This window comes from Peromyscus leucopus, chromosome 15 (genome assembly GCF_004664715.2).
Source record: "Peromyscus leucopus breed LL Stock chromosome 15, UCI_PerLeu_2.1, whole genome shotgun sequence".
Lineage (NCBI taxonomy): Eukaryota > Metazoa > Chordata > Mammalia > Rodentia > Cricetidae > Peromyscus > Peromyscus leucopus.
Window position 1 is genome coordinate 36,865,835 of NC_051076.1, and position 22,995 is coordinate 36,888,829.

At 39.9% G+C, this 22,995-nt stretch overlaps 1 protein-coding gene across 8 annotated transcripts in view; it reads left to right on the forward strand.

Moving 5' to 3' along the window:
* Dnm3 (dynamin 3) overlaps positions 1–22,995 on the forward strand; it is a 500,231-nt gene that overhangs the window by 444,817 nt on the left and 32,419 nt on the right. For all 8 annotated transcript variants that reach the window (XM_037211326.1, XM_028864441.2, XM_028864444.2 and 5 more), the window contains one exon: positions 16,941–17,105. In XM_037211326.1, coding sequence (XP_037067221.1) covers positions 16,941–17,105 — 165 coding nt within the window. The remainder of the gene's footprint in view (positions 1–16,940; positions 17,106–22,995) is intronic.

Genomic DNA, 22,995 nt, shown 5'->3' on the forward strand with positions numbered 1-22,995 from the left:
CAGCTTTCTTTTTAGGTGAAAGCTTGGTGACTTTTCCTTTTCTGTTCTGCCTACCGCAGTGCCAAGTTTGACTGTCTGGGAATGGTGACGCCTGCTCAGTGGAAATTAGCTGAGATCACATTTGGATCCTAAACCATAGATCCTAACTTTTATGTTAACTCAGACCCTTCTTTTTCCTGAGGACTTTTTTTTTTTTTGGCCCAAGATCATAAGTAGCAATTTTTATTCCACCCTATACAAAATCTTTAGTAGAACCTCCAATAACTTAAGCTCTTTGCCTTCCCAGGCTGTCTCCTTACTGCAGAGGTTCTCAAACTGGAGCGCTTTTTAAAAATGCAGATGCTCTAGGCTTCACCCAGACCAGTTATCACAGCCCTCTGTGATGGGGCCCGTGTATGCTGCTTTCTACAGCATCATCCTGTGCTTCTCTCAGCAGCCAAGTTGAGGGTCCAGATCTGACAGGTAGTTAGGGCAGGTCCTCAGGTAGTGCCCCACCCTTCCTGGGTCTGAGTGCTACCTGAGGCATCTTTCTACAATGTCTCCCCTTCTCGTATTGAGTACTTGTTCGAGATTGCAGTGAAGCTCCTTGTAGCCATCAACAACTGTCTGCTTTCTCTATCCTAACTACAAAAACCTAGTATAGAAAAATATCCTAGATTCCAAATCCATGGTACCCCATGCTTACAGAACCTTCACTGGCTTCTTCTACACATCTCTTGGTCATCTAGTCTAGTTCTGAATAGGAACTTCAACCACATTGAAGCCAACCAGAAGAAAACTGTCAGAATACACTATCAATACTTCCATCCAGCATTTTTTTTCTTTTCTCAGCCCCTTTCATATGAGATTCACAATGCTATGCAAGTACTCTACCACTAAGCTATGTCCCAGCTCTTATGATAAAGTTAGGGGCTTGGTCTGGTCTTGAACTTATGATTACCCCGCCTCAACTCCCAGATACAGGGCTTTTATATGCATACTGCTATGCCTGGTCCCACGAAGCATTCTCATACCATTCTCTTCTAATTCTTCAAGTCTTTATAAAGAAAAATTCTACTTCTGCTCATAAATATGATCAGATACTGTTGCTATTTGAATGTGTCCCCCAAAAGTTCCTATGTTGAAGACTTCATCTCCAAATTTAAATGTTAGTGGCATTGATAATTAAGACTAATATTTTTGTGGCCCTTGGTGGCACTAGTTGCTTTATTCTTTTAAAGGAACCAGGTAAAGGACTGTGCTAGTATAATTTGCCACATCATCTGTTGACTTCTGTCATGTTCTAAGAAGGCTCCTACCAGATACTAGGCATGCTTTGAACTGTGCAGCCTCTAGAACATTGAACTAGGCAAACCTCTATAAATGGCCAGACTGTGGTAGTCGGTTTTAGGAACAGAAAATGGACTAAATCAGGTACTGTATGAAATGCATTAAAACACAATAAGAAGGACCCATTAGAAAGTTGGTGACATGAAAAGAGCATGAGTTTTTCATGACAAACAAAAATTGAATAAGCTGAGCATGTAGGAAGGAGGGCTCAATTCTGGCTTCTCTTACTAGAGAAGGTTGTCACATTGGCCAGGTTGTGAATAATGGAAAGATTATAGTAACTATTAGACAACAGGTCATTTGGATTAAAAGGACAACATGGCCAAAGGCAACAGGTTGTGGTGCTCCTACTTTGGGAATAGACAATGTCCTGATATAATTGGAGTACAGCATAGAATGCAAACTCTTGTAACTACCTCTTCCTTAGTGGTGCACTGGCTCTCACTAGTTTTTCATATCATGTCAGGTGTCTTTAGTCTTTTGTCTACTATAGCCTTTTTGAACTTGATATGCATGTATTGCATGCCCTAAAAGAAAGATTTTTGACCCCGGTATCATGGTATCTGCATGGCCCATGGCAACCAAATCAAGTCTCACTTACCTTCTTGATAAGAGTCTTGACTGTTTCCTGAAATGTCTAGAGTTTCCTCTAGAACTCGCCTCTCTTAGAAAACAGTTACACTCAACCATACCCTTTAGCAGTCTTTACTCACTATCCTTAAGACATGTTGCTTCTGACCTGTTCATAATCTCCTCCCGAAATAGATGGCAAAACCTGGGCTTTGTTCCCCTCTTTAATCTTCTGAGAAACCTAGTGCCTTTCCTGTATCATGTGGATGGTTTAACACATAGCAAAGATTAGCTCTGATGATTACCTGATGTTCAATAAACTGTTTATACCAATAGAGACTTTATAAGTACAACAGAAAATTCTCTTTACACTGCTTCTATGAGATCAATGGGGATCATTTTCTGCTCTCTGACATTAGTGGCTTATCTTAAATACAGAAGATGGAAGGGTATATTGAAAGATAATCAGAGGAAACAGCAAGCCAAATCCAAGTAGAGTCATGAAGTAGTATGAAATCCATAAGATAAATCATTATTTCACTTAAACAAGGGGGGAGGGGGACATGGTATTTATACACCATCATGGAGTACATTATAATAACTTATTACATAATGAAATGTCTAGTAACTTGCATTTCTTTAATAATTAGAGAGGTGATGGACAGACAGACAGATACTCAGCCATTTTGTATGACTTCTTTGAGAAGTATCTATTTAGAACTATTTAGTAGTTGTTTTTACTGATGCATATTCAAAGAAATAGTTATGAGTTTCATGAAGATATTTCCAGTTAAGTATATCATGTGTGATGACCATATGTACCCCCAGGCACTACCTTTTCTTTGCCTTACTCCTCCTGTTAGGCTCCCTTTCCCCTCAGTTTTCCTTCTGCTTTTAAGGTGTGTGTGTGTGTGTGTGTGTGTGTGTGTGTGTGTGTGTGTGTGTGTAACTTATGTTTGAATAAAATCTAGAATCTACAAACTAAAGAAAATAGATATATTTGTTTTTCTGAGTTTGACTTATCTTGCTTAATATAAACTCCAGTTTTATTATATACATATATATATATATATATCTTCTAGCAAATTATATAACTTCATTCTTTATGACTAAATAAAAGCTCAATCATGTATATATACCACATATTCTTTTTAACTTTTGTTAATCTATTTAACTAATTTTATTATATACATTTTAATCAAAATATGATAGCAACACTTCTCCCTTCCCTTCCCTCCTTCAAGCCTCTCCCACTCCCCCTCCTCCTAACCCCTCTCATGTTTCCCCCCTCAAATTAATAGCCTCTTTTTCTTTATTATTTTTACACACACACACACACACACACATGTATAATGGACTCTGATATATATATATATATATATATATATATATACACACATATATATATATATATACACACATATCAGAAGGATACATACACACACACACACACACACACACACGTGTATGTATCCTTCTGAGTTCATTTTTGTTGTTTGTGTGAATGTGGCTTCAGGACTGACCATTTTCTATTGGATGAGCCAATCAGGAGGCTCATCCCTGGCAGAGGTTAATTTTCCCTCTCTCAGTAGTTCAGTAGTCATCTGTTTCCTGCAGTTTTCAATGGGTGAGAGCATGTGCGATTCCCCACTTCCACATTAGCATGTATATTGATATTACCATTGTTCAGATCTTGTTTATAAAGCCCTTCCTAAGAGAGGCAGTCACACAGCAGACTTCTTGGCATCTTTCCCCCTTCTTCCCTGCTGTTCCTTGAGCCAGAGTTTCAGACGCTGTGCTATACATGTATCCATTGGGGCTGGGCTACTCACAACCCATTGATCTTTGCATTTTGTCCAGCTGTAGTATTTTTCTAACAGCTCTATTTGCTGTAAAGTGACATTTCTTTGATATGAAGTGATAGATATCTGTGAATATAAGGGTAAGATTTATAATGTAGTGAAGGAATTCTGCTGCTCTACTGAAGTTATGGTAGTAGACTCTCTTCTAAGATCAATGACCTCATTAGTCCCAAGCTGGTGGCTAGGTTTCTAATACCAGTCAAGATTTCTCTCCCATTGAGTGGTCTTTAAGTCCACTTGGATAGCTGTTGCTTACCACCAATATATGAGTGCTACTATTATACCCTTGTGGATATCTTGTCTTGCTGGCCATTGTGGCTCATAGGTGTCACAGCTGGGTAGGACTATTTATCACTTCTGTCCCTTTGCTACTTACATAGTACTTTCTGGTACTAGGAACCTAGACTCCTGGAAGGAGGCTTTCAGGTTAGATCCTGCTCAAATAACTCAAGTCCTGTGTCCTAAGTGTGTGATGTCTTCAGCGATGTGGGCTTACCTTCAAGCCCTCTGTGAGGACATCCAAGGTAACCAACAATAGCCTATATTGTTTGGGGACTTATTTGGACCACTCTGACCAACCACTCCAAAGGAGGTTTCTCATGACTGGTAGTTTAGGGCTTTTGTTACTCTATGGTTCTTGAGGGAGCATTGTCAGCCCAAGTGTATGCCATATATTCTGTATTCATCTGTCTACTGATTCAATAACTTGGTTCTTGTGAATAGTGTTGCAATAAACATGGACATGTAAGGATCTCTGTGGCATGTTCAATTTACATTCCTTTTGGTATTTATCCAGGGTGGTGGCTGGTCATATAATAGTTTTGTTTTTATTTTTTAAGGAAACCTCACAATGATATCCACAATGGCAGTAGCAGTTTACATCCTCACCCCAGCATACACACCAGCATTTATTTTTTTTTTTTTATGACAGATATTCTGACTGGGGTGACATGGAATTTCCATGTGACTTTATGTCCTTGATGACAATAAATGTTGGACGTTTTTGTGTTCCTTGGCCACTTGTTCATCTTTTGAGAACTGTCTGTTCATTGCCATTAGTCCCTTTATCAGTTTCATTGTTTGGGGGTTTTTATTAGCTAGTTGTATTATTTAGGTAGTCTTGATATTAACATCTTATCGGATATATAGCTAGTAAAGAATTTTTGTCCCATTCTATAGGTTGATATTTTGTTATTTGATTATCTCCTTTTTGGTGTAGAAGCTTCGTGTAATCTCATTAGCAAATTATCGATTTAACTTCTCAAGCCACTGGAGATCATTTTTAGAAATTCCTTGCCTATGCCTATATCTTGAAGTGTTTTTCTCTACCAGTTTCATATTTTTAAATCTCACACTAAAATCTTTGATCCATTTGAATTGTTTTTTATTCTAGGTGAGAGATAGGTTAGGGATCTGGTTTCTTTTTCTTTCTTTTTTTTTTTATTTTTTTTTTTTTTTTTGAGATAGGGTTTCTCTGTGTAGTTTTGGTGCCTGTCCTGGATCTCACTCTGTAGACCAGGCTGGCTTTGAACTCACAGAGATCCACCTGCCTCTGCCTCCTGAGTGCTGGGATTAAAGGCATGTGCCACCACTGCCCAGCTGGTTTCATTTTTCTACAAGTGAATTTTGAGTTTTCTCAGCACCATTTGTAGAAGAGGCTGTCTTTTCTCAAAAAAAAAAAAAAAAAAATGTTGTGTGTTTCATCTTTGTCAAAAACTGTAGCTGTGTGGGTTTAATGCTGGATCCTCTATTCTATTCCATTGATCTATAAATCTGTTTTTGTGTCAAGCAGTTTTATTACTATGACTCTGTAGTATAACTTGAGGTCACATAAGGGGATTCCTTCAGCATGGTTCCTTTTACTAAGCGTTACTTTGGAAACCCAGGATCTTTGGTATGACCACATTAATTTTAAACTTCCGTTTTTATTTCTATGAAGAATGATATGGAATTTTGGTGGAGACCACATTGAGACTTGTTGGTTGGTCTGGTACTACCTCTATTTTCACAATGTTGATTCTGCCCATCCATAAGTACAAGAGGCCTCTCCATCATCTATCTATTGTGTTCTTTAAACTCTTTGTTTGGTGTTTTAAACTTTTCAGTACAGAGGTCATTCACTTGCTTAGTTATATTTATTCCCACATGGTTTTTAAACTATTGTGAATGGAATTGTCTTCCTGATTTCTTTCTCAGCTACTTCGTTTATGTAGAGGAAAGACACATTTTTGCGTGTTGATTTACATCCTGATACATTGTTGAAAGTATTTATTAGTTTTAAGATTTCTGGTGCAGTCTTTAGGGCTTATGTACAAAATCATAGTATCTGTAAACAGTGATAAATGACTTCTTCCTTTCCTGTTTTTAATTCCTTTTTATATGTACATATTTTATATTTATATCCCTTGGGTGTGCCAATGTTTGGTGTGTATGTTTAGAACTGTACTACCCTCTTGATTACACCTTCCATCAGTATGAATCAACCTTGTGTATTCTGACTAATTTTGGTCTAAATTCTATTTTAATCACATATCAATACAGTTAGACCTGCATGCTTTCTATTTCTTTTTGAAATGTTGTTTCCTTCTTTCATCCTAAGTCTGTGTTTGTCTTCACCAGTGTTTTTCTCGCAGGCACAAATGGATACTATTTTGTTTTTTGCTTATGAACCAGAAACTGGGTATTATTATTATTATTATTATTATTATTATTATTATTTATTATTATTATTATTGGTGCATTTCATTCTCTAGACACTGTGTGTCTATCAGCAACCTTCCCACTGCCATACCCTAGGCCACTTGCCAAATCTTCTTCCAGGGAACTACTGAGTCTTGCTTCAGTCAATGACTCAAATCAGATTTACATGACATGAAATGTTACAGTTCTGACTCAAATTTCCTCTTAGACTAGATCTCAGAGTATTGTCTACTGAACTTGTCCTGGACCCTCAGAGTGGACCATGCAGACAGAATCTTTTGTGACTAGAGTTGTTTATCCAGGAAAGATTTTATTTCTGCATTCTTTCTAAAGGACAGCCACAGTCATAAAGCCATGGGATGTAAAGACTAACTTCCCGCCCCCAAGACCTCTAAAATGATGTGGGAGATGTCTATACACCAGTGTTACCAGCAGTCACAGTTCTGGAGCCCCAGGATGCCCTGATATGAGCACAGGTCTTTGTCACCAGTAGCTTCAGATGTGAAGTTATGAGGCACACAGGGGACCTTCCCTATGCTATATGGAACAGTTGTAGTCACTACTTGGACTTGCAGCAACAGAACCCAGATGGTACCTTCTCTAGGTACCAAGACACATAAGCAGGGAATATCAGGACAGCAGCACCTGCTCTCTCAAAGCCCTGGGCTATGGATGCAGCCCTCCTTGGTCCCTGAGAACCTATCGCTCTAGGGTTCATGCTCTTGAAGAGGTAGGACATAGAGGAGCCCTTCCCTCAACTTCAAGATTAAAAAGCCAGAAGAACTAGAGTGTGTGGCTTTGATATCTGCTGTTCTGGAGCTACAGGTAATGGATAAGAGAAATTCCTCTGATTTCTAGGGATAAGCATGGATCATACCAGGTCTTTTTACTTCTGACAGCTTCATTCCCGAGAACGTAAGCTGGCAAGGAGCCCCCACCTTACCTCCATTCCTGTGGTTTAACAGTAGATAGTGCTAGGTTAGGGTCTCTGACAGCCACGTTGTGGAGCTATAGGACATGAACAGAAACTTCCTCGGGGCCCACAAGATAAACCCAAGGGAATTAAGGATTTTGTTTCACCAGCAGCTAGTGACAAGCCTGTGGGCTAGAGAGGGGACCTTCTTTAACTCCTACCAGGTAAGTACAGATGGTACTGTAAATTTCGACCTCTACTAGCCATATCCCTGGAGCTGGAGGATGTGGTTAGGACCATCCTCAGTTCCTGATAGATAGGTTCAAATCCTTTAGGATTTTCATGTTAGTGACTTTCCAAACTCTGTTTTCACAAATGGCATTCTCCCCACTCATCTCAAATGATAAAAATGACTAACATCTCCTGAATGCGCACTCTCTGTAGGCATTATAGTAAATGCCTTCACTATAATTTATTTTGGGGCAATCTCAGTACTTATGAACTGACTTTGCTTGCCATAAATTAACAGCTTTTCATACAAACGATAAATAGTTGAGACCAAGTGTTAATATGTGCTTTAAGACTTTACTCTCAATATCTTTAAATTTTTCCTATGATTACACATTTTAAATAAAGCATGATGCACTATGCTCTTCAATACACACACACTTTTTTGAGACAAGATTATGTTATATAGCCCTGTATATGTTATATACAGGATTTTTAAAGCTTTGCTCTAAGAACATTAGAGCTAACTGTAAATACATGTGAGTATATGTTTTCTTTGTAGGATTTGCATTCTTTTCTTTTTCCTGAGATAGCTTCTCAAATAGGCCAGGTTGGCCTTGAACTGACATGTAACTAAGATGACCTTGAACGTCTCACCCTCCTGCTTCCACCTCCTAAGTACTAGGATTACAGTGATACACCTCCACATCTGATTTAAATGTACCTTGTGTATGCTAGACAAAGACTCTACCCACTCAGCTACCTAGCCCAGCATTTGCACCAATGACATTTCCCAGTTACTCTTTAAAAAGTCTTGATCTTGCTCATAAAATTAATTTTTAGAATTATAAACTCATTAGTAGTTTTTTAGAAGTTACAATGTGTTTTCTGCTTCTAAACTACTTTAAAAAACAAGCTAGGGGCTACATAGCAAGTTCCAGAACAGCCAGGACTACATAGAGAGACTAAGCCATATACTTTTCTCTTATGCTCTTCAAGTACTTCATGCTTAAAGAAAATATAAATAATAAGACCACATCTTAGTAGTTGTTGTTATGATCATATAGCCTAGGCTTACCAGGAACCTGCTATACAACTTTTGAAAAGGTTTCATCATTTTTATGAGATTTTAAAAACATTTTAAAATTTGAAAATTTTGCAAATATATAGAGTTCTTCCAATGTCCCACCCCCTCAACTTTCTGTCCTCTTTATGTATAGGTGAGTCTAACTAGTGCCGGTCATAGGTCATACCTGCATAGGTGTAGAGCATCGGCCACCCACCAGAGGCCAAGTCCCTGAAGAAAACACACTCCCTTTCCCCCAGTAGCCACCAACTGCCAACAGCTCCTCACCTAGTGGGCAGGGCCTCTTAAGCCCCTCCCTCCTCTCCTTGTTGGAATGTGTACTGGCTAGATCTTTTGCAGGACATGGGCAAGCAGTCACAGCCGTTGTGAGTTCATGGGTATAATGCCCACTCATGACTAAAAGACACTATTGTTGAAGTCTTTCACATCTTCTGGCTCTCACAGTCTTTAGGCCCCACCTTCCTGAGCCTCGGAGGAGGGGGATGTGATATACATGTTTCATTGAGGACTGAAGCATTTTCATTCTTTTCTACATTTTAGGAAAACATGAATCTGACTCCACACCAGTGTGTTTTCAATGCATTGCTTTTTTTATGTGTATGAGTATTCTAGCGGCATGTATGCCTGCGTGCCAGAGAGAGCATCGGATCCCACTATATATGACTGTAAGCCACCATGAGGTTACTGGGAATTGAATTCAGGACCTCTGGAAGAGCAGCTGGTGCTCTTAACCACTGAACCATCTCTCCAGCCCAATGTATTGCTTTAAAAAAAAAAAAAAAAAAAAAAAAAAAAACTTGCTGGGCAGTGGTGGCGCACGCCTTTAATCCCAGCACTCAGGAGGCAGAGCCAGGCGGATCTCTGTGAGTTCGAGGCCAGCTTGGGCTACCAAGTGAGTTCCAGGAAAGGCGCAAAGCTATACAGAGAAACCCTGTCTTGAAAAACCAAAAAAAAAAAAAAAAAAAAAAAAAAAAAAAAAAACCTTTTTACTTATTATTTTTGTATGCAAAAGCTTAAATTGGTGCAAATTGAATTTTGAAAGATTGTCTACATTATAAGTAAAGCAGCAAGAATATCAATCACATAGTTACAGTGCTATTTTACTTCACAGTTCATTTATTATGAGTTCCCATGCTGTTTTCTTAATATTCAGATTTTATTATCCCTACTCTGACTTCCTTAAGTTTACTGTTCATCCATGTAAATATTTTAAAAGACAAAACAGTCATCAGTTACCAAGTTTTCTTTTACACTTTGTGAATATTTTTTTCTTCATTTCAAACTTTGTAACGAGACTGACTTTTTACTGCACAAATCTATAGACCCTGATATCCATTTCCTAGTGTCTGCTAGCTGGGCATAGTGGCATACTTGAGAGATGAAGGCAGGGAGATCAAGAACTCAAGATAAACCTGGGCACCGTGGGCTACATAACATAATCTTGTCTCAAAAAGTGTGTGTGTGTGTGTGTGTGTGTTGAAGAGCATAATGCATCATGCTTTATTTAAAATGTGTAATCATAGGAAAAATTTAAAGATATTGAGAGTAAAGTCTTAAAGCACATATTAACACTTGGTCTCAACTATTTATTGTTTGTATGAAAAGCTGTTAATTTATGGCAAGCAAAGTCAGTCCATAAGTACTGAGATTGCCCCAAAATAAATATTTACAACTTAAAATACTTAACATGAGGGGCTGGAGAGAAGGCTCAGAAGTTAAAAACACTGGTGTTCTTCCAGAGGTCTGCAGTTTGGTGACCAGTACCTACATCAGGTGGCTCACAACCACATTTGAAACTCTAGCTCCAGCAGATATGGCACATACACACATGAATTAAAATTTAAAAAATACTGGACATGAATTTTTCATACCCATGAACTTATTTGTTGCATAAAGCAAGAAAGACTTGCAGCTAGATCAGCAGTTCTCAACCTGTAGGTCATCAACTCTTTCACAGGGTTTGCCTAAGACCATCAGAAAACAGATATTTACATTACAATTCATAACAGTAGCAAAATTACAGTTATGAAGTAGCAATGAAAATAATTTTATGGTGGGGGGTCACCACAATATGAGGAACTGTATTAAAGGGTCGCAGCATTAGGAAGGCTGAGAACCACTGAGCTAGATTAAAGGCTACACAGAAATATGTCTAAGAGAACCTCAAGATATGTTGTATAAGATTTTTAGATTGTCCCAAGACCCCTCATTTCCACCTTTTACTTATACGATCAATTTTGAGTTATTTTAAACGTGAATGCCATCATGAGCCAAAAGGCTCTACCCTTATTCCTCCCTGCTCCCATTAGTCACCTCAGCTAACATCTAAGCTACTTGTTAGACACATAGATACATGCTGGCAGTACAAAAAACCAAATATATTCAGGGAGCTTTGGACTGGAGGGGGTTAAGAAAAACACACAAAGCTACTTTTCAGTTAAAAATGTCTTGCCATCATTTGTTCCTGTTTTCTTGTTGTTTTCAATTAAATAAGTCTTTAAAATTCCAAAGGATTTTAATAGCAGTTTAATTTCACATTAATCACGTAGTTTTAAAATGTTTATTATGATGTTACTTAGAAATGTGTTAAACATTACATGGAGAATAAAGACTAATCTTCAGGTAAACTAACTGAAAAGTCCGAGAAGAATGGAAATAAAAACGACAGGACAGAGCTTGGTCCAGCCGTTCAGTGTTGGTGCAGTGGGTAACCTGTGTTGGATTGGGCTGGGGTTTCCTCTGGCATCGGGAAATGCTTCCCACAGAGGCATGCCCCTCCTGCTGCTAGAAGTTTTGACTGCAACCACAACTGAAATCTACGGATACCTTCAGTGATAGTCAAGCTCTCTGGTTAGCCAAATGCAGAGTGGGATGTGGATGGTTCTTTATCTTGTCCATGGATAAGGGCTCTACATGAAGAACTCGGTTCAAGGGATGCAAAGGCCTTCTTTCCCCCCATGGTGATACCAGCTATTTCAGGCTCTGAAACAAAAACCCAACTCCTCAGGAAGCTCCTGCAAAATACTGGAGGGATAATAGTGGGCATGCCCCTGCAGTCAGGGTGTTCCGAGATCATTATCAAATGTTTCCATCTATAAACCTACCCTAAGGTCCTCTGTGCCCTGAGCCCCTTGAGTACAACCGTTGATCAGGCTCACGGTTTTCTTTATGCCCTACCTGCTTGGTGCTCACGTGTGGGCCTCTTTTACACTTTATATCTTTCATAGTTCCATGCCACACACTAAATATTCATTGACACTTGTCACATTGCCCGCCTGACACCTAGACCACCCTCTTCAACTTTCTGGACCGTAGTCCACAGACTCTTTTGTACAAGTGTGGTTACATACCTTTAGAGCCATAACTTAAGAGGCAAATGACGGGAAGTAAGGAAAGTTTTCAGTAAAAACATTTCCAATAATGTGGGGCTGGAAAAATCTGAAGGTGAATTTCCATAGTTACAGTGTTTTCATAACGATGACTGGGTTCATTAAGGAAAAGTCCAATCATATATATTTTTTATTCTTTGTTTAAAGTAGTCGTGAACTGTATAATCATATTCAGTGTCTTAGAGAAGGCAACTGTTGGTTATCTGGAAAACATGCATAGATCTATTAGATATTATCCTACAGTGTTCTCCACTATTGAGAACAGATGCAATGAGTCCCTGGCCTTGATATATTTTATGTACATATTACTGCTTAGACACTTTTAATATCCATTACTCCATTTTGAAGGGTTGGTCTCAACATTACTTTCTGGGTGGCTCCAGTGGTTCTCGAGCTATGATATAACTTAGAGATTTGTCTAAGGAAAATAAGAAAGACCTGAAAAATAGGTGTTCCAGTCAAACTCTGAGTTCTGTAATGGAGCCTTCAATATTTAATGAAAATTATCCCCCCCCCCATTTAACATTTCACTCCCTCACCTCTTAAATTAGTATACTTTACAACTTTTCTACTAAAAATTGGGGGGCCACTGAGGTGGCTCAGGGGTAAAAGTGCTCACCACCAAGCCTGGCCGCCCAAGTTCAATCACTGGGACCCACGTGGTGGAAGAAGAGATGTAATGTTTTCTTTAGTTAAAATTTTGTAAGAAAACGGAAGTCTGTTTCTTAAATACCGTGTGACTAATTCATAAGATATATGAAACTTTGTAAACTTCATATTTGTAAGGTTGTTTTCATTGCTTTAATTGGCTATCTCAAAAGCTGTTAGAAAAAAACATGCAGCAAGATGGCCTGTCCATGGTGTTTTTCAGGGAAGAAAATGTTTCTACCGTATTATTCACATTTTGTAAACAGCATCAATGAACCTGCACATAAAAGGTTAAATGTTTGCAGACCACTCTGTTTTTGCCCCAAAGATCAGAGACAAATTACTATTTTTATTTTACATTCCCTTGATGAGGATAATGATAAACAGCTGTCACTTTGGTACTTTGACTGCAAAGAATCCAATTGCAATCCTATAATTTAAACAAAGAAAAAAACTACGAAATCATACACAGCACACAACCAGAAAGAGGCAAGAGGATTTGAGCTGAGGTCGGGGGCAGAGGAAAGGAGTGTCCTGTCTGCTTGCTGCAAGTGTTTGATTAAAGAATCCCACCTACAGACTCCTTCCCACTCACCTGAGACACTAGAGAGGCCAGTTCCTGCTTCGGTGTAAAGTTGAAGTCAGTTTGCATTCTGGATTCCATGATTTCCCTAATGTGTCCACTGCATTCCCTGAGTAGTTATGATTTGTGTGAGAACACAGTCTACTAGATTTCTACAGGGATTTCATATTGTCTCATTGGCTGATTTGGAATTTTTAACTTATGTTCAAAATTTGACTTTTTAATTCATGTATGATTCGTCATTCAAATCAAAGGATTCCATGGTGTTCTTGTTCAAGTTTATCACATACTTTGGTCATGTTGACTCCGACTCTCCTGTCCCCCAGTCTTCTCTTCCTCTTACTCAATTGTCCCTCCTCTATTTGTGTGTGTGTGTGTGTGTGTGTGTGTGTGTGTGTGTGTGTGTGTGTGTGTAAAACCTAAGTTTCTCATGAAAGAATGTGATACTGGTCTGTTTGCGTATGGTTTATTCAATTAATAGGGTGCACCAATTCCATCCATTTTCCTGCAAAAGGCAGAATTTGATTCTTCTTTATGGTAAAATAAAAGATACATATATGTATGTATGTATATTACCTTTTCTTCATGCATTCACTTGTTGAGAGGCACCAAGGCAAATTCCATAGCTTGGCTGCACTGAGGTGTACTGTGGAAAACATGGCCGAGTAGGTATCTCTGTGTTACACTGACTTACATCTTCTTGGGTCTGCCCCCAGGAGTAGCAGAGCTGGATGATATGGTCGTTTGGGTTTTTGTTTTGGAGGAAACTCCATCCTGATGTCCAGAGTCACAGAGCATATTTCTGTTCCCAGCAGCAATGTGCACGTGTCCTCTGTCCCACCCCCACTGGCACTTAATGTGGGTTTTGGTTTTTGTTTTAGGAAGAGCCATTCTGACGAGGTAATCTGTTATCTCCGTATAGGTTTCCCTTTCTTGGATGCTAAGGAACTTTTCCATGTGTGTTGGCTACTTGTACTGCATTGTTTTAGAAGAATCTTGTTCATTTGTCCATTAGCTGACTGGAGGATTGGGGGTATTTTAGCATTTGAGTTTCTTAGTTCATTATAGATTCTAGATACTGATCCCTTGTCAGATGTATAGCTGGCAGAGATTTCTTTTTATTTTGTAGGCTGTGGCTTTACTTTTTCCTTTTCTGTGCAGAAGCTTGTCACGCAATCCCACTTACCAATTCTTGGTTTTATTCCATGCACTATCAGGGTCCTTTTCACAAAGTCCTAGCCTGTCCTGGGGTGTTTCCTCTACTACCCCTGTATGTGTTGTTCATTCCGATACTTTGATTATTGCTTCTGATTTCAAGAAGTACAAAAGCAAATGTAAAGCAAGGCTAAATGTTAATTAACTAGTGTGGAATAGGGAGGTTCCAAGTTTCTATATGAAATCAAATAACAGTTTTTTACCTGGAGGTTCAATGTGTCTTGGGGATTCAGCTTTCCTCTTTTAGTTCAGTCATTTGGTTCTTGAGAAAACAGTATTTTAATGACATTTTCCTAGAAAGTTTTTAAATTCTTTATTATTTCATGTATAAAACTGATTTGATGTAATAGTTATTTTATACTTCCTGTTTTTGAAATCATGCTCATTTTACATTAGTTGAATGGACTTCAGAGCTTTATCGTGCTCCTCTATGGGGTACGATAACCCTGGTACCCACCTCCCAGCACTAAGGTGCTATATACAAAGTGCTTATTATGGTCTATAAAACACAACAAATGCTGAAATAGGTTCTGAGAGAGAGAACAGGTTGATACTGAAACACTATCACACCCATCACTAAATACAATAGCAAAACCCATGAATCTTGTAGGCCAGAGCAGCAAACTGGATTGTACTATCATTGTGGAGGCTTATGTTGCTTTACATAGAAAACACTTTTTCTCCATAAAGGTCTATGTTTTGTGCCTTAGGGCAGTTTCATTGACTTAGGTAAACCCATCTGTAGCATGAACCACCTCCCCTTTCCTCCGATAACACTGAGGTCTATGCTAAGAATGAAGGAATACAATCCTGGACTCTAGTGGGGGGAAAGCACAGAGTTAAGATGAATGGTAATATAAGTAAGTGCAGGAATGCGTTCAGAGGAAGAAACAGTGGAAGATCTTAGAACAGCAGGGGCTTGTCGGAAGAGGGAATGGTGAAGCGGACTGGAAATACGAAAGGAACTGGCACACGCTAGGAAGAGGGGCTTCTGCAGCTAACAGAGGGATGTGTGTCGTTGTAGCAGTTATGCATTTTCAATACGGTTTTAACTAGGAATGTCTTCGACTCTTTTCATCTAAAGCATCAGTTTGTCACAAGCTCATTAAAAAAGAAAGAACTATTACACCAGATTTAATTTTTTCAGTGACCTGAGACCACTTTAAAAAAAAAAATAGAACAGCAGAATCACTAACATTCTGAGTATTCCAGCCACCCTAGAAATCCTCTTATTCTGCTAGCCCACATCAAAGTATGGGGTCACATTCTCAAGGCAGAAAAGGACCACTGATTTTTAGAGTGAACATACAATATCTTAACATTTTCAAAGAGACACTTCTGATATAGAAATGCTTATACATTTTTTTTTATCATTGATGGTTTTGTAACCTAAAAACGTGGCTTTCATACACGTTTATCGATTCAAAGAAAAGACTCGTCATTTATAGATCCAGTTATTTAGCACAGTGCTTTGGCCTGAAGCTGATTGAAAACCTGGCAGATCAAAGTACGTACATTTCCAAAGAAAAGTACTCCAAGCCAATGTTAGGAGCAATAAATTATCGCACCCTCCCCCCTCGTTCATAATTAAATCTTTCCAAATATGAGAAAGTAGCCAGACCACTAACAATATCTGTATGCTGTTTTGAGGTTTAGATGGTTCAACCTGACTTGAAATAGAGACCATTTGTTCTAAATTGATTTCAATGCCAAGCCAATAGGTCAGCTCTTAATGATGAAGATGCCATTCCAGCCCAGCCTCTGGGTGGATAAGCCAAAATTAATTAACTCAAGTCAGAGAGTATAGAAAACAGATGCTCCACTCATGTTGCACAAATAAATTCTTTGTGTATGAAAGGGTTCTGCTTTATTCAAAGAATAACACATTGGAAGTTAAAATGGCTGGTTTTCCACAATGGAGCCAGTCCTCTGCAGTGGTGACAGACGCATGAATTTACACAGCAAATTCCAGCAAGTGCATGAAAGAATGAATTATCTTCCAGATCTCAGATTTGGACTCCTGGCCAGTCCTAGGGGATTGAGGTTTGAATCTGGGCTGATCCAATCCAGAGCAAACCCAGCAGTGCCAGAACTACATCAAGGTTATTCTAATCTATAGGATCCCTGGAGACTACTCCCTGAGCCTGGCGTCTGCATCATCTGTTTGGACTCAGGCCTCTGGGCAGCTTACCAATGGCTTAAGAATAGGTTGTTCTCCCGAGGTATGTTGTTAGGTGTGCTGTTTATTTGGTTATTCATCTCAATGTTCATTCAGAATGTTTGCTTTTGCTAGGACACGGTGAGTTCAAAGTAGGATGACAACCAGATCTAAGCAGAAATCAATCACTTGATGTTTGGTCTTGTTTTTATTCTGAGAGAATATGACATAATCCACATTTTGTTTCCCTTTTGTTAGAATGAAAATGATGAAAATGGCCAAGCAGAAAACTTTTCCATGGACCCACAGTTGGAGAGGCAAGTGGAGACCATACGCAACCTAGTAGACTCTTACATGTCAATAATCAACAAATGCATCCGAGACCTAATTCCAAAAACAATAATGCATCTGATGATCAATAATGTAAGTGTTTATAAACTCCCTCCTTTTAACCTCTGACCTTCCTTACCTGGAAACTGATCACCTTTTCTTGAGTATCTCTGAGACATTTTCTGAATAACCAAATTATTTACTGCCCAGGTGTGTGGTTCTGCCTTTATAAGTGGGTAACCAATGAGAGAGAACATAGAGGGAATTTCCAGCCACAGCATCAAGTTCCTTCTGGTTGGCTCTCTTCTAGAAAGGAGCAAAGAATACCATATTTGTGGACTTGCAAAGTTACCAATGAAAATCAGATGCCTAGTCTCGACCTTGATTAAAAGCCAAGGATAATACTTTTTCCTACACACACAGAGTTTATGACAATATGATCATTTGTATCATCTACAAACTATGGAATGTTCTTTTCACCTAGGAAAGGACTTTTTTTTTGGGGGGGGGTTTCGAGACAGGGTTTCTCTGTGTAGCTTTGTGCCTTTCCTGGAACTCCCTTGGTAGACCAGGCTGGCCTCGAACTCACAAAGATCTGCCTGCCTCTGCCTCCTGAGTGCTGCGATTAAAGGCGTGCGCCACCACCCCCCGGCAAGGACTTCTTACCTTATTCCCTGACTGTACAGTCAGTCATATTGTTCTTTTGTTTGTTTGTTTGTTTTCATTTGTTTGCTTGTTTGAGACAGTGTTTCACTCTGCAGCCCAGGCTGACCTGGATCTCAGGGGACCCTTCCTATCTTAGCCTCCCCAATGTTGGGATTCCAGGTGTGAGCCACTGTGCCCAGTTCAGCTTCGGTGCCTAAGATAAGGATGCTATAACCACCAGTCTTTCAGAGCTCCACTAGTGTAGCCATTAGTGGATTCGTTTCATCTGGGTCTTTCCTTCTTTGGTTGGCAGCAGCCTGGCTGTGGTATTTAACCTGTGCAGTCTGGCTGTGGTATTTAACCTGTGCAGTCTGGCTGTGGTATTTAACCTGTGCAGCCTGGCTGTGGTATTTAACCTGTGCAGTCTGGCTGTGTTCTTTTGGTAGTTCAATTTTTAAAGTATAAATGAAATCAGTTAATCGAGAAAAATGGCCTTTTCTGAATCTTGTTAATGGGATACCAAGCACTTTATGTACCTTCTCGGGACATCTTTTGTTTTAAATATATTATGAACATGGTTTGTGAGAAGTCAAAAACCAAACTGTGAAAGTGAAAAGAGCCCTACACTAGACTTCAGGAGAAACCTGGGTTCTAAGTCTGGTTCTTGGGCTCTTGACCTAATGGGACCAATTGGCTGCTGTGCGTTTGTGTCTTCCTTAAGGATTTGTTCCAGAAGGATAGGTATGCCAAGATACTGTGGCAAATGTAAGTAATTAATATGGCTGCCTATTTAAGGACTATTAATCATTTTCTGTGTTTCAAGATGTATTTCTAAAGTGCTTCATGACAATCTGCTTGTGTATAACCTCTAATTGTATATGCCTTGCTTTAAGAAGTCCTGAGCACTCAGGTGACCAATCTTACATTTGACTATTTTTGTGTACCCAAGTAAGATATTGAAGTCTACACAGCAGGTAAGCAATGAGCTGGAAAAGCAGAAACTATAAATATCACCATGGCTGCTCAGGGGTCAGTTGTCTAACCTAAAGCCCAGCTTTTTAGGCCCGCGGAGCTGAAGTCAGTCACTTCTGGAACGTCAGTGGAAATGTGAAGGGACCTCACAGAACTATCAGACAATGTGACAGATGTGGCTGCTAGCTATTTAGACAAATCTGAAGTACTGAACAAATAGTCTGTGTGTCTTGAAAATTACCCTCTTAACTTTGCGTAAATGAATTCAGGTTGTGTTGCTGTGGTGTATCAGGCACTTGCTTATTTAAACATTGTCCTGATTAGGGATCATTTATCTTTCCACTGGTTTCCCGAGAGTCATTAGTCCTGTCTTTGGTTCCAGCTCCGCTTTGCTCTGCGTTATATTAAATCATCAGCGCAGGAAATCGTACTTCCTGTCTGTGGCTCTGAGAAGTAGCTTGACACAAATTAGTTAAAAAGAAGAAAAAAAAATCCTACTGCAAATCTCTTCTGCTTTCACCTCAAACATTAAATGAAAACACACACACAGATAATTGTAGTTTCCCCAGCCCTTCATTCCTGAATTTGCTTGCTTTAATGAAATGCCCAAACACTCACCTCCAGAATATTATTCTTGGAGGGCAAGCTCTGCCAGTTATCTCGAGAGAGACCTCACGTAAGAGTCATGGGAAAGGAGACGTCAATTAAGACCTGAACTCCAAGGTCAGAGACTAATGGGAAGACAGAGAAAACCAACTATTAGAGGACATGCTGCCTTCTCAGGGAAATTTAGTTTTTGCATCTACCAGAATGAGTGGTAGACACATACAATGATGACTTTTCTTGAGTATTATTATTGTGCCTCTATTTTTCCTATGTATAAAAAACATTTTGTATCTATAACATTTTATATCTATAATATATATTTCTAACTTATATATTTTTTTTCAAATAGAGAATGAAATCTTCTTAAAACAATGTACTTACACTCTCATGGCATCTCAATGCCCAAGCCTTTCTGTTCATTCCAGATGTATCTTGTTAAGTACAAAGAAACAGACCTAATAAATCAACAGCCCTATACGATGCAGGGAAGCTGGAGTTTTTAATTCAGTTTAAACTGATAAAACGAGAGAATTAGTAATAGAACCACATCTAGCAAAAGTAGTCTAAATTCTACCTATTCTGTAAACTGGTATTCCATCAGAACAAATAAATGCTGAAGATGCACTCTCTGTCTTCCTGGCCCGTGGCCTTTCACCCTCGAAGCGGGAATGGCTGCCTGGCCTCCCGAAAAGGAATATGTTTCAGCCAGCTTTCATAAAGTTCAGGATTCAGTGGGCAGTTTCCTTTGAAAGTTTACATTAAGTGTTCTGCCACTCAGCTCTCCATATGGAATTGTTTAAGAAGTTTAAAGCCAGGCCATAAATGCCTGGCCTCAGACATACTGTAAGCCTTTGTCTATTGAAAGCCAGCAGCTGTTTCGTTACTTAAACATACCAGGTAACAGAGCACAAAGGAACAGCGCCTTTATGACAGGCGGCCCCAAGTTAAAGTCGGAGCAGCAAAGTTGCGTGGGACTTTAAGACCAGCACACACAATAGCCCATGACGACGGCGTCTCCCCCAGATCTCACCCCACCAGGAGTGCTCCATCACAGAATAAGGGAAGCCAGCTTTATTCTAAAACATGTACGGCGGGTCGTTTTTTGTTTGAAAATGTGTTCTCTTCCACATCTTCTATGTGGAGAACTGAGGCACAGGAAAGTTAAGTGACTTGCCCTGGCTGCACAGCTGGGGGTCTCAGGGGCTTTTTCTCAGTCTGATGCTGTCTCTGCTCCAGCAGCAGACAAGGTGCCTCCGATTGGGAGCTCCAGCTCTAAGTCAGCCCTACTCAGAGAGCTTCTCCCCTGACCCAGTATGGCCACAGGGTTATCTCCTGGGACACATCCTGTGACTCAAAGATTTAATTAGCATTCATTTGAACATGAGAAACAATGTCTTAAAACATTGTGTCTCACATTCAAACAAACTCACAGAATACAAAGTGGCCTTTAAAAGTTCTTATGAATTCTGGGGAAAAAAAAAAATCCACTGAGGTCATGAAACCCAGAAGCTCTTCACACTTGGAATGGTACTGTTGAGTCCCCAAGGCCCCCACAGGTCCACCATGACCTTCCTGGTCATCTGCTCTTTGGTGGAAAAGCAGTACCATGTGCCCTAGTTTCAAAACATGTCCTTAATGCCAAACCATTATTCCAGCATTTAGACCATGATCCATTTGTAGAGGCCAAACACAGCATCTCCCCCACTCCCAAAATGTTCACAAGAGGCTCTCCTACCTTCTGCCCCACCAAGGAACACTCCCACTCTTTTTTATATTTCGCCTGTCTCTGAACTGTGGACCTCACAGCATGTGCATTTTTCTGACCTCCTTTGTCCGGCACTGAGTCCATGGAGGTTGTATTTTGCAGAAGGAAACCAGCAGAACTAAATCCACGGGGGGTTGGGGAGGAGGCAGGGAGGACAATGACCTGAGTGTCACATCCCCAGATGAACAAAATGAAACTACTCAGTGAAAAAGTTTACACATGTGAAACCACATCACCCTGTTTCACCAAGAGACTACACTGTGGAACGATCTCCCAGGCAACCGAACTGTCTCTTGGTAAAGATGTTAAAATGGCTCAGTCATAACAAAGAAAGTTTAAGATAAGAGCCAAACATCTTCCAGGGGACTAGGGAAGGGTTAAAAGTTAGAAGCGGGAAAACCATGTGGAACATTTTTAATGACCTCACATTCCTTTACACTGAGCAGTGGGACATGGTGTGGTAATGCCTGTTTATTTAGCCTGCAGAGTTTGAGCTGGAATGGGATTTTGTGTGTGAGAATTTTTGTGAGCCACACAAAGATGTATAGGTTATAAGGTGTTATAATTAAAAGCATAAATATTGCCCCAAATATCCTGTCCAAGTATAATTGGTCTGTTCTGTTCTCTGAGGTATTTTCCAAATGCTATCACCTAAGAAAGATCTACTGGGTCTCTAATTGTGTTGCAGAATCCTTGATTTAAATATTTGTGCCACTGACACCCAAATGGCTCAGAAAGCCCCTAAACTGTCTGGAAACACCCCCCCCATCAATGTCCCCACCCCCATCAACTGGGTTTGTTGTTCCAAAATCTAGTTGTAGCATTGAAAAGCAAGGCTAGGCTACCCAGAAGACAGCCTAAACTTTTCCTTACATCTAAAATAAAATGTTAACCCATTTGGGGTCTTTAAGCACATGTCTTTTTTTTTTAATTTTATTTAATTTTATTTTACAATACAATTCAGTTCTACATATCAGCCACGGATTCCCTTGTTCTCCCCCTTCCTGCCCCTCTCCCCTTCCCCCAGCCCACCCCCCATTCCCACCTCCTCCAGGGCAAAGCCTCCCCTGAGGACTGAGATCAACATGGTAGACTCAGCCCAGGCAGGTCCAGTCCCCTCCTCCCAGGCCGAGCCAAGCGTCCCTGCATAAGCCCCAGGTTTCAAACAGCCAACTCATGCAATGAGCACAGGACCAGGACCCACTGCCTGGATGCCTCCCAAACAGATCAAGCCGATCAACTTTCTCACCCATTCAGAGGGCCTGATCCAATTGGGGGGGCCCTCAGCCATTGGCTCACAGTTTATGTGTTTCCATTTGTTTGGCTATTTGTCCCTGTGCTTTATCCAACCTTGGTCTCAACAGTTCTCGCTCATATAAACCCTCCTCTTTCTCGCTAACTGGACTCCCGGAGCTCCACCCAGGGCCTGACCATCTTGACAGTCACACTATTACAATAGCTCTCTGTAGTTTCTGGCCTCTGTCTCCCCAAAGCCAATAGAGCCCACTTACAGGGAAAACAATAGCAATGTGTCTTTCCTCTTATTACCAGCCTTCACTCCTTCACAGCACTGCCAAATGAGGGCATACTGGGCAGCAGGTAAGCTTTGGTGTGTAGTATCAGGCAGGACTCCTTATTATTTCAGTCCATAATTGAACTGTTGATTCATAATTCAGATCTGCTTTAGAACTATTCTTGGATCTTCTTTGAAAAATTTATTTAATAGCTCCTAAGTGATACTCCAGCATGATGTAAAACTTCAAAAGAGCTCAACCCAACTGATGATTGATGCCAGGGAAATAGTCTGGTTTTGAGTTTTAAGTTGCACCTCGTATCCAAGTGCACACATACACACCCAACAATGGAAGGTCTGTACAAAAAAATCTCTGCCTTCGTGGGTACCTGCATGTGTGTTTAGAAGTGAATAAATCCTCAAAGACCGTGAAATATTCCAAAGGCCAAATTTTCTACCTTTCTTCAAAATCCGTCTTTCCT